The 16,005-nt window shown below is 32.5% G+C and overlaps 1 protein-coding gene across 1 annotated transcript; it reads left to right on the top strand.

Moving 5' to 3' along the window:
* Positions 1 to 10,920: 10,920 nt before the first annotated feature.
* Positions 10,921 to 15,200, top strand: FUS6 (COP9 signalosome complex subunit 1). The gene is made up of 6 exons (XM_047293654.2): positions 10,921 to 11,504; positions 12,734 to 13,054; positions 13,249 to 13,365; positions 13,469 to 13,554; positions 14,344 to 14,578; positions 14,780 to 15,200. The coding sequence occupies exons 1-6, from the start codon at positions 11,106 to 11,108 to the stop codon at positions 14,954 to 14,956; spliced, it is 1,335 nt and encodes a 444-aa protein (XP_047149610.1). The 5' UTR covers positions 10,921 to 11,105; the 3' UTR covers positions 14,957 to 15,200.
* Positions 15,201 to 16,005: the final 805 nt, after the last annotated feature.

The following is a 16,005-nucleotide window of genomic DNA, read 5'->3' on the forward strand; positions in this document are numbered from 1 at the left end:
GAAAATCTTTAAAATTGTTAGTCTAAATAAAAAAAAACATAATTGGAATTTTCTTTTTCAATAAAATTATAAATCCATTGAAAACACATTATTTATTCTATAACTATATACAAACAGGATATATATATCTACGATAGTTGTATTTTGTTTTATTAATTTTACTGTTTTAATTATTATATTTTAAATTTAAATAATTATTTATATTAAAAATGATTTTTCAATTTTATCATTTCAATAATTATTTTTATAAATTCAAATAATTATTTATTATAAAAAAATTATTTACTTTTTTATTATTTTAATAACTATTTTTTAAAATTTAAATAGTGATTTATAATAAAAAATTATTTACACAATATTACTTATAATATTTTATTTATAACTATAATTATATATCTATAAGTATATAGCTCTTTTATTTTTTTTAATTTTATTCTTTTAATTATTATTTTTAAAATTTAAATACATTATAAATATTTAAAAAATACGTTCATTATGATAACATATATATTTACTCTAATAAGGATAAAAAGTTTACTATTTACTAAAAATTATAGAAAAAAAAATAACTATTTTCCTGAAGTATGAGTTATATATTGAAAGGGAAGAGGTGACTCGTATCATCACAAATGATATTTTATTTTCTTTAACTGTTTCCTATTCCCTTTTAACTCATATTCTCCAATATCATGATCATTAATGCCTATATTACACACACCAACTAAGCAACCGACATTAGAACTTTTTATCTACAATTTATGGGTACAGACTTGGTTTTTGTGGCAATTTGATAATTAGAAGTAAATTACTTTAATAGAAAGTAAAAGAAATGTATGAATTATTTTTATTTAGGCTAACCATTTATTAAAAATTACAAATTAAATGCATTATTTATCATAGTTACTTTATAAAAAATTCGATTTAACCTTCAATAAGTTTAACTTGATAATTAAATAGATATCGGTGCTTGCTGTGTATTGTATTGTTATAGTGTACTTTGTAAAAATTAAAACTTAACCAAAGTGGTAATATATTTAGAAAATTAATTCCCATAAAATCAAACTATATCAAATTAGAAAATCGCATTTTTTGCAGAGCTAATTGTAATGAAGCGAGGTAATTAGTACCACTAGCTAGACTAATTATACTATTTATTACTTTTGGTAAAAAGCAATGTATCCATTTTTTACTTAAATCTAAATTGTTTTAGTAAAGAAATGAAAAAAATAATATAGCCAAACATATTGCTTCTTGGTGAATCATCATATAGCATCTTCTTATCATTTGAAATCTTACCCTCCAATTAATTAGGAAACTCATTGACCAAACCTTGTATTACTTTCCTATTATTTGATAGTTATTATAAATTAAGAGTTTGGCCTTCCAAGTTTCATTTTTCTCCTAAAAAACCAAAGTGGGAGTGGGCAGTGTAAGAGAAAAGAGAAAAGTTGTGGTATTATGTAACCAATTTTTACATTCTTAAAATCTTTTTAGTTAAGTTTAGGTGTGGAGAGTTTTTCTTTTTCTTTCTTATATATGTTTCAGTTTCAAGTCTACGAGATATATTGTTAGGATTAATCACTATATTTGAGGTATTATCTATTTTCGAGGCTAGAGCTTTATAACAGTTTTATCTTTAAAATACATCTTAGATGGTAGAAGTAAGAAGAGATATTTAAACTATTTTTAACCTCGACTCTTAAGCGATGATGGACTATTGAGTGTATCAAAACAAACCCCTAGTCAAAGGCAAAGAGAATTTTCATTCCTACAAACGACGTCAATGTTTCAATCCCAAGTCCGTCAAGACATTATTACGGTCAAATAAAATAACAAATGTAATAAAAGAAGATAAAGATAAACAAAATAAATAAGAGATTAGATAACAAAATTTAAATAAAGAAATGAATAAAGTTGGTAAAAGATAAAAAGAGATAAAAAATAAGGGTTAAATATGTTTTTAGTCCCTTAACTATCATGCGTTTTTGGGTTTAGTCTCTCTTTCAAAGTTTGCTTCATTTTCATTCCTCTCTTTAATGAAATTATAATATTTAGTCCTCGAAAACTAACGCCGTCAAAATTAGTCTGAGGTGGCTAACGGTGTGCCACATTTCATGCCATGTTAGATATTGAAAATATATATGCAAATCAAAGTTTCTTACTTTTGTTCAGATCACACAAACACCAACGCACCACCATTAAGTCAGGTTGTCGCCGCTAGAATTGTCGCCGACGACGCTTGTTGCCGTTGGGGAAGCCACTGGAGTTCCCCTTCCTTTTCTTCCGAGCGTTAGGGTTTCTTCCTTCTTTTTTCAATTTCTGCAACGCTCATCAGGAGCGATAGAGGCACCATCACGGTCCACTCCAACTAGTTTTTATATACTCAACTCTATTGGGTTATTCTTTTTAAGCAGCAAAAGCACCTTTATTCTCAACCTTTAGACAAGAAGACAAACAATTTGGTTTTTCTCTATGGATTATGATATAGAAAACAGCAAAAAAAAAATTCTTGGATTTCTTAGAAACATGAGAAGCCCCTGCGGATGGGATGCCTTTGTAAATGTTTGATGATGATTGACTTCCTGTGGATTCTTCAAAATATGTTCAAAGGGTTTAGATAAGGAATGAGAAACATGAGAAGCCCCTTCAGATTGGATGCCTTTGTAAAGGATTCTTCTGGTTGAGAAATTCTAGTGTGGACCACTTGAAACAGTGTTAGTTATAGAGCTAAGAGTCATTAGATTCCCCACATTGGAGCTAGGTTTGCTCGTGACAAAATAACCAAATTTTTCCTAAGGCAAAGAATTTAGATAGCTTTTACAAGCCTCACAATTTTATCTAGAAGATAATCAAGAGACACAATAATAATCAAATCTACGCTCCTCGTTTTACTAGTTAACCCGTGAAGAGTCATCTATCTGCATTTGTATTATTTAAATTAGGGATACTGCACAAAGTTGAAGAGGAAGCAAGGATGGCGGTTAAGCGATGTGGAGACCAAATAGAGGGAAAGGGAGAAGAAGAGTTTGTTTTGGAACCTATGCTGAATAGGTCCAATTCCCTCCCACCCTTCCTGATTTTGTCGCTTCATCTACCCATCCCCCTCCAAACACCACCCTTTTCGCTTATGGTACGTTCCTTCATTTTTCTCCTTCAATTCCAGTTCCTCTTTCTGAAACTCCGATTCTAATTTTCTTTCTTTACTTTTATTTCATCACTCAGATTCCATTTCTCACAATCTTCAACCCTACGACGATGACCACGCTCCCAGCATCGCATTCTAATTTTCGTTAATGGTATGAAGTTACTCCCATTGTTGATCGACAACCCTATCGGAAAGAAAAACCCAAATCTCACCCTATTGTAAAGAAGAGCCCTAATTTCAGTATACATGGCATGAAACGTGGAACATCGTTAGCCAGATCATTCAAAAATTAATGATGTTGGATTTCGAGGACTAAATATTATAGTTTCATTAAGGAGAAGGATGAAAATGAAGCAAACTTTGGAAAAGGGACTAAACCCAAAAACGCTTGATAGTTTAGGGATTAAAAACATATTTAACCCTAAAAAATAATAATAAAGAAAATATGTTGAGTTCACTATTTTTCAAAATAAGATTCGTCATTGGTTATTCAATTTCTCAGTTAATTTGTTGGTGTTTTTACTATTAACCAAAGTACATTTTCAATTAAATATGATTATGTCTACTTATGTCTATTATTTTACCTTTTATATCAAGTAAAAAGTCAATTAACCAAAGTATATTGATTAATACTTATCAAAGTTTTCACCTTTCATCAAAGTACATTCTTAATTATTGGCAAAAACTCATTCAATGACATAAAAGTTTCTAAATTTAATCAAAGTATATTCTCAATTAAAATTAAAAACTTTTGGACTCATATGATGTATATGTTATGTAGATTTAGAATCATACTAACTTGCTATAATTTAAAAATCATTACTTTTACTTGATTAAGAAGAAAAAAACATAGATAAAAATAAATTACAACAATAATCAAAAGAACAAACCAATTATTACATTCTAACCTCAAAATCCAATTAAGAAATTAAGTAAAACCAACCTTCTAGTTTTAGCACTCCACTGAATGTAGAAAATAACATAAAAATAGAAGACGAGATGATGGAAAACATGAAAGATGGTGGAGAAGACGAAATTAAGCCCCCCAAAAGGTTCATAAACTCCTCTAATGTGTTTCTCCAAGTCTTTATATAAAAATTAGATTGAGTTTTGTTTTGAGTTTTTTCGTTGTGCAATCTTCTTTCTAATAATGTAACATCCTTCAATTATCTTCTAAATAATCAAATATCTGCAATATCTATTTTATTGTTGTGGAGATCTAAAAAGATTTAAGCAGATTTTGCGAGATTCAAAAAAATCTAACAAATATTATCTTTTGATATTACTAATATAGTTAAATAAGTTAATTATTTAAAAATGTCAAATAAAATGTTTAAAGCAATATTTTCCCAAATTATCTATGATCATAAATATTTATCAATTATCAAAGCATTATTGTAGAAAAAGTAGATAAAATAGCAAGGTCTAATTTTTATTGCTCGTTTCCTTGATTTAGCCAATTTTCTTCACTTTTTCATATTTTTCTTGTCTTCTTCATGTTATACTTAGCTTGGCTTCTTGTGGCTTTGATTATTTGATTTTCTTGAATTTATCTTTAAGGTATCATGAAACTTTAATCAATTTATTTTCACATATCCATGAGCTTAACTTAGTAGCAATTACACAAACACACCTCAAAATATCCAAATAACATTTTTGCATCTAAAAAGTTATTTTTAACATATTTTTGTATCTCATGCTCAATAAAACCAACTATTACAATCTTAATTGAAACATTCTTTTAAAGCACAAAAGCTAATTAAGAATCCAAGATTAAAAGTTAAACGAGGGCATAAATATACATTCATAAAATCTTTTTTATTTTACAAATGGCTCTACCAAAATCCTCTCAGATAGATAAATAAGAAGAAGATCAACTAGGATCTTCCTCTCTTGCATCTTTGGACTTAATGGACCAAGACTTGATCCTCAACTATGATTAAATTAGATTCTCTTATTAAGTAATTTGCATGGAGATTCAAAGACATTATGATGAGAGGTCTTCTCCTTGAGAGGAAATTCATTTTAAGGCAAGGAGAATTTGATGAATTCAAGCATTAATTGGAGTGAAAGCAATGAAATAGGGTCTTGGGGAATCTCCCTAACAAGATTGACGAGGTGTTGGTGAAAGAATTATATGCCAATGCCTATAGCCAAGATGACACCTTACCTCGTCAATCCTAGGTGAGAGGTCAACTGATTCAATCTTACAAAAGGACTTTGAATACTTTCTTCAAACTCCCTTCACCTCCATTTGGTGAGGTCACTCATTTTGGAAGATTCTTGCAAGGGGACAAAGATCATGAGGAGACAACCTCAACTTTGTGTATTCTTGGTCATTCATACATGTTGGGAGTTTCTGGTGCTCTAATGTGCTTACTTAGGAAACATTTTAGATCATTGGCCCAAATATGGAGTGCAATCTTTTTCAACAAGCTTAGTCCAAATACCTATACCTCAGAAATTAACTTGGAAATATCATATCTCATTGTTGGGATAGTAACAGGTATGGAGAGTGATGTACACTAGTACAAAAACAACGTACAACATCGGTGACTTGGGATTTTAACGGTGTACTCAAGGCCGACGTTATATCGGGAGATGTTAAATTAACATTGAATTATACAAGCTGACGTTAACGGTTTACATAACATGTCGGCCAATACAAAGTCTGACGTCTAATATATGACTAAATTCACAATGCCTAGTAGGATTTAAAGGAGGTTTTGACATCCACTGAAAGTGGCGTGAGACGTAAAATGGACGTCGAATTTAACCCATGTAGACGTCAATATGTGACTATATCTAAATTAGACTTCCTTGCTTTGATAAGTGCTCTACAAGGAGAAATGTGTGGTTTCTAACACGCTAATATTACTCATTCTTCAACCACCAATTAATAAAAACTTCATCATGAAGCGTTGCATCAACAAGGTGGAGCATATAACCCTATCATATCCAGTTCACAACACAATAAGGCCATTAAGACCTTCTATTAACTCTTCCCCTTATGTTATAGGTGTTAGAGTTGTCAAAAAGGGTAACCCGGCTCGACCCATCACGGATTGGTCACTTAGTAAGCCAACCCAACCTGGCTCCCTTATTAGCGAGCTAAAAGAATTTGAACCTGGCCCGACCCACCACGGGTTGGTGGGTTAAACGGGTTGACTCACTAGCTCACTTAATTATAAGTTTGTTTTAAAATAAAAAACATTATAATTTTTTTAATACAAATCTAAATAAATTTCACTCTAAAATGATGTTAAACTCCAAAGACAATTAAAGAATAATATATATATATATATATATATATATATATATATATATATATATCATACAATCCAAACGTAATCCAATAACAAGCACAAAAGACGAACAAATACGTTTTTAATATTAATATTTTTTGTATCACTTGTCCATTTATAATATTAGAGTTTTGAATAGATAAATCTATAGTATTTTTCTCTCTTGAAACATCATTATTTTTATCCCTATCTAAATATAATAAAAAATGCTAACTAATAATACTGAAACACAAAATAATAAATAATTAAATTAAATTAGATAGGTTGGTGAGTCAACCCGACTCACCACAGGTTCAACCCGGGTGAGCGGAGTTCTAAGTGAGCCAGGTTGAAAACTAACCCGCATAAAAAAATTACATTTTTTTCAAACCCAACCCGACTCAAACCCGTGACAGGCAGGGTTGGCTCGTGGGTTACAACCCATTTTAACAACACTAATAGAGGCTGACTTTGTAGTAGCCATATCTATATTATGTAATAGGACAAAGGATATTTGGCAAGCACAACGTGCTATAAAGCAAGGACAAACTTCCATCATGGATTATATACACAAGATGTCCTTGTCATCTCCAAACGTACCACATGACCCTATCATGTTGAGGACCCAATTTCAAGATTATCTTTAATGCACGTTTGTAGAGTTCTCACTTTTTCTAGGTACTTTAGGGTTTGATCAATAGCCACTGAGTGTTATTTTTCTCACATTTGTGAGTCACAAGATCCTACAAGAAAGAAACTTGGGTTCCTTGGGCTGGGGCACTCGTTTTAGGAAAGAGAGGTAAGCGAAACATTGACGTTTTTTACTTGAAGAGAGAATTTGAAGTAAGTGAGTTTTGATTGTATGGACCGTGAGTGATGATGGTTTTTTAACCCTTCGCTTGATACGTATGAGGAAGAATCATGATTATCAAATCTTATTTAATTTCTCTAAGTGTATGTTGGATGCTTTGTTGTGTATTAATGGGCTAGGTGAGGCCCACTTGAGTTTTGATGTTGATTTGTTATTTAATATTGGAGATAAATAATATCTTAGTTCATTTTATACCATGAGTTTGGTTGGTTATTACATGTAATGAGATTATATGTTGAGATTGCGTTATGAGCCTTGTGACTGGTGAGCAATACATGATTTTGAGGATATGGATGGAATTGTGATGTGAATATGAAACTATGTTATTTTCTTGTACTGTAGTCGGTTATGTGTGAGCTTTTCGTACTTAAGGATGTGTTGGAGTCTTGTGTAGAGACATAGATTCGAGTGTCACTTCATTCTGCGCGAGGAGGTGAATGTCTCACCAAAAAGGCTTCAGCTCGTGCTGAGTATAGTGTACCAATGCACATAATATTGGTGTTTTTACTTGTTAGTCCTTGAGAAGTCGAGGAGATAGGTCAAAAGTTGTGATGGAAGACGACACGAATCGCCCGGTTAGAAATAACAGGTTTCCTGTTAGTGAGAACAAGTTATGACGACACAATGGAAAGAAACGACATTGGTTCATGAATGACTTGACTATGATGTTAATGCTGTGATACACTGGTTGCTCACCCTTACACGTTGTGGTTGTGGTTTTCACCTACGATGATCATACTTGTACGAGATAAATGACATTGCAGATAAGACCAGATTGAAGTAGTTGACGAGAGTTGGGTCTTTCATTTCGGGAATGATGATTTATTTTATTTAAAAAGTTTTCAAACTCGATATTTTTATTGTAAAAGAGATTATGTGAGGCTTTTGTTTTGAACATACGACGCTTGATAAATGTGAAAATTACTTGTTTTTAATGCTTATTAGAATTCTTGATTTATAATTTTATCATGTGTTTTATGCAATTTTCATGGAAAGAAGTAGTAAATTTATGTTTCTTATAAAATAAATAAAAATCTTAATTTGTGTAGAAAAGTGAAATATTAGAGGTGAATAAATAAAGTGTTGTTGATAATTGTGATAATTACCTATTATTCACACTTATTAGAACCTTTTTATCATGTGTTTTTGTGGTAAATCTCATAGGAAAATGTAAAAGTTGTATTTATTTGTTCTTATATAAGTATTATTGTCTATATGTGTTTATTTTGCAGGGAAATGGAAGATCGAAGAAGAATGAGGAGTTGCTGCCAGCATTTATTGCCTAGCCATGGGAAGTTCTCGCCCAGCTAGAGAGTATCACTCGCCTAGCTAAAGAAGACCACTCGAGCTCGCTTAGTGAGCCAACACTTTTTGACAATCACCCAAAGAGTTTAAATGCTTGCCCAACAAGTATGCACTTTTTAAAGACTCAATAAAAATGTCAAGATTGAAATAGAACCATAGTTTTTTATGAAGGGACGCAACAAAGACTCGAGGCTTGGGTTTAGACACTTCTAGGTGCAAGGACTCCATCTTCCATAATTCATTTCATCATTCCAACTCCATATTGTGTTCTAGATGTCTAAAGTAGCTAAACTCCATTTCATTGGGGTTGGATGTAATGTATCAAAACTCTTTGTAACTCTTTCTATGTAATACAATATCGTTCATTAATCTCGTGTTCTATCCTTATTATTCACGTGCATGATGGGAAACAATGCTATCTGTGTGGTTTCTAGTAATTGGAAAATGCTTTGAAACCGAGATGTGGGTAGAACAACAAAAAAGGTTTGATTTTAGACATAGATCAAAGCACTTGGTCATTCTGAACATCATTCTTAATGCAAATATTGTGTTTGAATATCTAAGGGATTAATATTTTCACATAATGATTTAACACTTGTCATCTAAGGGATTTAGGGACTTGTATGCCTATGTTGTGAATGTTTCATTATGTTGGAAATATATTATGTAGATGATTGTGTAAAATTTGGTTCATGAAATCCAACCCTAGTGAGTCTTTACCCGAATTTGTTTTATAATTTTTATTCGCAATTTTATATGTTTTTAACTTGTTTGAAATCAATTGATGTTCATATTCATTGTCTAAATTAGTAAGTGATAGTAAATAACTAAACCAACACAAATCTCTTGGGAAAATGATACTTGAACTTACCATTTATATTACTTGTGTGTTTTGGTACACTTGTCAAATTGTTAACAGTTGTCAGGGCCTTCTCGACCAACTAAAACAAGAACTCACTCAACAACAACAAAACGTTGAGTCGCCCAATGAGAAATGGTTCTTGCCCAACCAAAATATAGGTTTGTGAACTTGTTTAGTAGTTAGAAAATGAGAAATTTGAGAGACATTTGACACTACAAGAGCAATAAGCATTCTAGGGAGCTTGAAGGATGTCCAAGCAACCAACTTTCGTCCAAATCAACCATCCAATCCATTGGTTTGAAGTTTTGTATTGTTCTAGATGAATTAGAGTAGATAATTTTCCATTTCATTGGAATTGGATGTATGAGTTAAACTCTATGTAGAATTTTCTAAATCAACATAGTTTCTTCCATTACTGTTATGTTTTATATGTGAATTTATCTACAAGATAGGAATATCTGTATAATTTTGTGGTATCTATTTATTGAAAAATGTTTTAGAACCTAAAAATGATAAAACAATAACGAGTTTTTAGCTTTTGGAGTATACTTTAAGCTTATGATCCTTCTTAACACTTGATATTAATGCAATTATGATGTTAAAATAAGTAAAGGTAGTATTTTCACATTAAGGATTAACACTAGTTTATAAGGAATTAGAATTAGTGAAACTATGATGTGAATGTTATGTTATAAATTGTATTGTGAATATCATTTGATCAGGTTTAATTCATGTGATCCAATTCCAGTGAATATATTTTTTTTCTCTCTTATCATCCTATAATCAATTACATTGTTATTTTAATACAATTAAGTGCTAGAAAATAAATAGTAATTCACTTGATAATTTTACTTTTCACCTAAGCCACCAATGAAACATTAATTTAACTATACAACTTAAATCTATTGAAAAAAAAATACCTGGTTCTACCATTATATTACTTATAAGATTTGGTACACTTACTAAGATAATCGATCAAAACTACCTGTATATTATTAGATATCTATGTTTCCATGTTCAATAACAATTAACACATAACTTCGACAATAATATTCATGTAGATTTCACTTTCAGTGTAGCCCTTCTAATTTTTTTTATCCTAATCAAGTTTATTTCATTGTCTTAACAATGTCCTTTGTTTGATTATTCTGTTAACATATTTCTCTTCCATTTCTTTTATACCTATTGATCTATTTAATTTCATTATTTTATTGACTTCCTCAACAATAATATTATTAAAAAATATATTAATAAATATATTAATATTTTTTAAAAGATATATTATCCTGAAATAAATTTTTTTAATTTTAAAAACTTAAAAAATCATATTTGGTCATAAATTTGTATAAGTTGTAACTAAGGAGAAACTAGTTCATTTTTATTTATAAAATACTTGGCTATTATGCTACAATGTCACCGAAAACGCAGGAAACGACGCCGTGCTGTGTTGACAGTACTAAGAAGTAGAACAATATAGCACGGAAAGCGTTACTTAGCTATCTCCGTGCATACATAGATAGTGACACAAAGGAAGTAGAAACCACTCCTGCGCGACCCACCCTTACCCCGTGAACCCCCCCGCACCGAAACAAACCCCTGTTCCCGAAAACCCTAGCTCTAACCCTAGCTCCGACCGACATGGACGGCGACGACGAGACCTCGGGTCCGATGATCGACGAATTCTATGCCAACGGCGGGGGCGACGATGGAGACAAGCGGAGCCGTCGCGCGATCATGAGCGGCGACCAGCTCGATGTCGAGGCGTACGCTGCGCTGTACTCGGGGCGTACGAAGATCATACGGCTCATCTTCATCGCCGACAAGATGAACAACGCGGCGACGCAGCTCGAGGCGCTGCGCATGGCCTACGACGAGATTAAGAAGGGAGAGAACACGCAGCTGTTCAGGGAGGTAGTGCAGAAGATCGATGGAAGGTTGGGAGCGAGTTATGGCATGGACACAGCGTGGTGTGAAGCCGTGGATCGGAGAGCGGAGCAGAAGAAGGAGAAACTGGAGAATGAACTCAATGCGTATCGGGTTCGTTTTGATTTTTGCTTTTGTCCTCGTATCTTGGTTGATTTAGTAATTTATTTTAAAATATAATCTCATATTTATTTCAGCTTATCTGAATCTAGGTTATTAATTTTTGGAATTTAGGTGTCACTAAACTTGTTTTTAGATTTTGATCTTAGGATGTTTTAAACGCTCGTGTAGTTGATGATAGTTATAGTTTTTGAATGCTATGATTTGAAATTATACGGGGAAATGATGCGACCTTCGCTGCAATTGCAAGCTAAGGATTTAAATCGTGGTTGGAGTTTCGTGGTTATTGTTGATATAGTGCAATTACGCGAACAAACATTGATGTTGTGATTACTAAAACGTGGTCTTAAACTGGTTTTCTTAAAACCTTGTAGTGGAGACTGAATAGTTTTTTTTTTTTCGAATCTATTTTTTGTGAATTTCCTTGTTTCTTTCAAGCACTTCACTTGGCCGTTGGCTGAAATTTTGAGTTTGATTATAACATTTGTATGTGGTGGTCTTCTGCTGCCAACTATTGTGTTTTGTTCACATTCACGGATTAGTTTTTTGTCTGGTGATTACTATGTATTGCTTTGCTTTCAAGCTGGTTTTGTACTCTGGGGCTTATTTATGAGCAATAAGCATTGAAGAGGTGCGTGTTTTTATGTGCAAATAGTCTTGTTCACGGTTCATGGAAGACGGTTGTTGTGCGCAGTTGTGTGCTCTTGGACAGCAAACTCTGAAGTATCTTGTATTTGGTGGTTGCATTTGGCTTGGGTGAAATGTGTTCAACATGCAATATTTAAATATTATAATGTCTTTGGATTGCTGTTTGAGTGACTAAAATGGTACATTTTTACATTCCAAGATAGAAATTGAAGAAGCAACACCAGTGTCTCAATGAATATTATGTTGAAACAAATTGTTGTTCATTTCATTTCTGTTTGACATGGTTGTGGATCCTGAAGTAGTTTCCCATTGGAGCTTCACCCTATGTTTGTCACGTGAATGTGCTTTGTCCCTATAATTGACATGGTAAAGAATCTAGTTGGAATCCTCCCAAACAAAGGTATAAATGAATAAAAATATGAAGCTAAATGGATATTAGATAGGTTTCGTGATTTAGTCATGTTCACTTGTGATGACATTCCCTTGTATGGTGTTTTTATTAGGCCCACTTTTTCTTAAACTGCCATTGCTTGCTTATCCTGTCAATTTTTTCATCTTGAATTTCATTTTTGCAGACAAACTTGATTAAAGAAAGCATTAGAATGGGATACAATGATTTTGGAGACTTTTATTATGCTCATGGTCAATTGGGGGAAGCTTTTAAAAGTTATGTCCGAACTCGGGATTATTGCACCACATCGAAGCACATTATTCACATGTGTATGAGTGCAATTCTTGTCAGCATAGAGATGGGTCAATTTCCTCATGTTACAAGCTATGTTAGCAAGGCAGAACAGGCACTGGATGTCCATGACTCAATAATTGTTGCAAAGCTACGATGTGCCGCAGGATTGGCTAATCTAGAGGCCAAAAAGTACAAACTTGCTGCCCGAAAGGTCTTGCTCCTTAGCTGCTTTTTTAACTCTATTTTTGCTCTGAGTCAGTCTAGACTTAGACCAATCTAGCATGATTTATGAAATCCCTGACTTGGATTTAAGGATTCAACTATTCATTTATTATTTTTTATGTGTGAACCTATTAACATAATTGCTTATAACTCTGTGAACCTCATTTTCATTTATTAATGCAGTTTCTAGAAACAGGACCTGAACTGGGAAGTCACTATAATGATGTAATCGCACCTCAAGATGTTGCAACATATGGAGGACTTTGTGCACTTGCTACATTTGATAGGGCAGAGTTAAAGGCAAGTACTCCAATATATTTTTATGATGTTTCTTCTTATCAATGACTTCTCAGAGACATTGATGATGTCGTCTTTATTTATTTATTTTTTCAATGCTTGGCAGAGCAAAGTTATAGACAATTCCAACTTTCGCAATTTCTTAGAGCTAGTACCCGAAGTAAGGGAACTGATAAATGATTTTTACTCGAGGTAAGTTGGTCTTCTCATTCCCTTATTGTTGTTCTATTATCTCACGTAGTTGGAACTAGTCACTCGGCATGACTTTTTGTCTTTTAGGTTAGCTTAATTCGAATTAAAATACAAAAAAAACACTGGTAGGGGGTAGGTACATGAAGTTCTTCATGCGCTGTGCTAAGTTGTCTGAAAAAAATACCGGATTTTTAAAAAGTTGGTTTGGAAGGTTTGCATGGAGAGTATAACATCAATTTGTTAGACAGTTAGACGGTAATTGATTGCTGCGAGGTTAGCTATGTGTTATATTGATTATCAATTAAACCTTTTCTTTTGGGCTTAATAAGTGGTTGGTTATAGTTCAAGTCATATTATTGTTGCCCTTTTGAGTTGTGTTCTGCAAATTAAGACATTGTATTTTAAGAATTCAATTTTCATGTGTTATCAATGTAATAAAATTTGTACTGTCAACTACTTAGAAATCGTCTCAACCATGACATAAGTCAATAAACTTATCCTACATGACAATGTGATTACTGTCTGAGTGCTGTGCATACAAATTAAAATTTCTCATTTTTAATATTTTTGAATTGATGAAATCTGAGAAAGGGCTTGTTACGTAATTACATATTTTAATATTTATTTTATTCTTAATTGTTTTTGCGTTAAAATATTTATGTATATTTTAATATGTATATCTTGCTGAAATTGTTTCTTTGCAGTGGCTTACTTTCCTGTCCTCAAATGTCTTTTCTGTGGTTTTGTGGAGAATATATTTATTTCGATCTCTTTGCTTCCTTTTAACAGCCACTATGCTTCATGTCTGGAATACCTCGGGAACCTCAAAGCAAACCTATTGCTTGATATACATTTGCATGACCATGTTGAGACACTTTATGATCAAATTCGTCACAAAGCCCTTATCCAGTACACACACCCATTTGTGTCTGTTGATTTGAACATGATGGCTAATGCATTCAAGACAACTGTTGCTGGACTTGAGAAAGAGCTAGAAGCATTGATTACTGATAATCAGATACAGGTCTGGCTGACTTAATTTGCCTCGATTGGTCCATACATCGATTATGTTGAGTTTATGATGAAAAAAATCAACATATATTTTTTTATACCTTTAGCACACTAGGGTCGGCCTAGTGGTTGGGGGTAACAATTTTTTTTGTACCTTTACAATAAAACAGTCTAAACAGGATTTAAACAGTATTATTGGTGGAACCTTTTGCAGGCTCGAATTGATTCACACAACAAAATTTTGTATGCACGGCATGCGGATCAAAGGAATGCCACCTTCCAAAGGGTTCTAGAAACTGGAAGAGAATTTGATCGTGATGTTCGTTCCATGTTACTGAGATCAAATCTTATCAAGCATGATTACAATCTTCGAGCATTAAGGAAACTTTGATTGTGAACCGAAGATAAGGGAATGAAGTTGTGGTTTTATATATATCACCGGGCACAGGCATGGTCAACTATGATGGAGCAAGTTTCTAGAGTGAAGGTAAGATTGCCTTACCTCATACTGGATTCAATCAACGTTGCAAAACGTACGTTTGTGCAAACATTTAACGGCATATTATGCTCTTTTTGTATATACTCTTTCATAATTTCGATTATTTTGTCACAAGATATTCATTTTCTGGATTTAACCCCGCATCTCTTTTTCGGCAACTCCGTTGCGTAAGACTGAGTCTTGCTGGTCCAAAATCATTCTCATGAGCTGTCATTTCAACTCCTTTAACTAGCCTATTTTGGCAGGAAAGTTTGAAGTTTCCAACTAAGTATCCCTTTTCTTACCTATCAAAACTGTTGTGGAGGGGTAGTGTTGGCTGATTGGGTTTATCTTGGAGGGGCTAGTTTTAATTGTCTGATGATTCTTAATCATGGTAGAGTAGTATTATTTGGTCCAATTTTTTTAGTTTTACTTATTTTAATGTTTTATGGAAATATAAGGAATCAGTTATCATGGGACTTTATACTCACTATAGATGGTCAAAATCTGATTGATTTGGTTCAAGTGTGTCTCATTTCATGTTTTGTTGACAGGTGCATATATATATATATATATATATATATATATATATATTGTTACGTACTAGGGGTATATTATTTTTACTAATAAAGGAGTTTAATGTGAGGTTGTGTTATTTATATCATCAAATGCTGAAAAGTAAAGTTATCCTACTATAAAAAAGAAAGCAAAACTAACCGCTTACTCAGGAATTTCGTATATTTTTTCATAAAAGGGAAATCTTAATCCTTTTATTGAAAGTTTATTTTTCACTAGTATACTAAAATGGTATAGTTACACAGCTAAGCTTTGACGGTAAAATGTTTGTGACTACAATTTTGTACGTACCGTTAATGTTAGAATTAGGTACTACAATTTTAGTGACTACAATTTTGGAATTAGGTACTGTTATTATAATTCTGACTGAGTATGCAATTGAAATT

Source organism: Vigna umbellata, chromosome 11 (genome assembly GCF_029865625.1).
Source record: "Vigna umbellata cultivar VRB3 chromosome 11, Vumbellata_1.0, whole genome shotgun sequence".
Taxonomy (NCBI): Eukaryota; Viridiplantae; Streptophyta; class Magnoliopsida; order Fabales; family Fabaceae; genus Vigna; species Vigna umbellata.

Bases quoted from the DNA above. Each gene is read 5' to 3' on its own strand.
- FUS6 (XM_047293654.2), top strand. From the start codon at position 11,106: ATGGACGGCGACGACGAGACCTCGGGTCCGATGATCGACGAATTCTAT. The intron at 13,555-14,343 runs GTAAGTTGGTCT...TCCTTTTAACAG, and splicing joins ATAAATGATTTTTACTCGAG to CCACTATGCTTCATGTCTGG. The intron at 14,579-14,779 runs GTCTGGCTGACT...AACCTTTTGCAG, and splicing joins TTACTGATAATCAGATACAG to GCTCGAATTGATTCACACAA.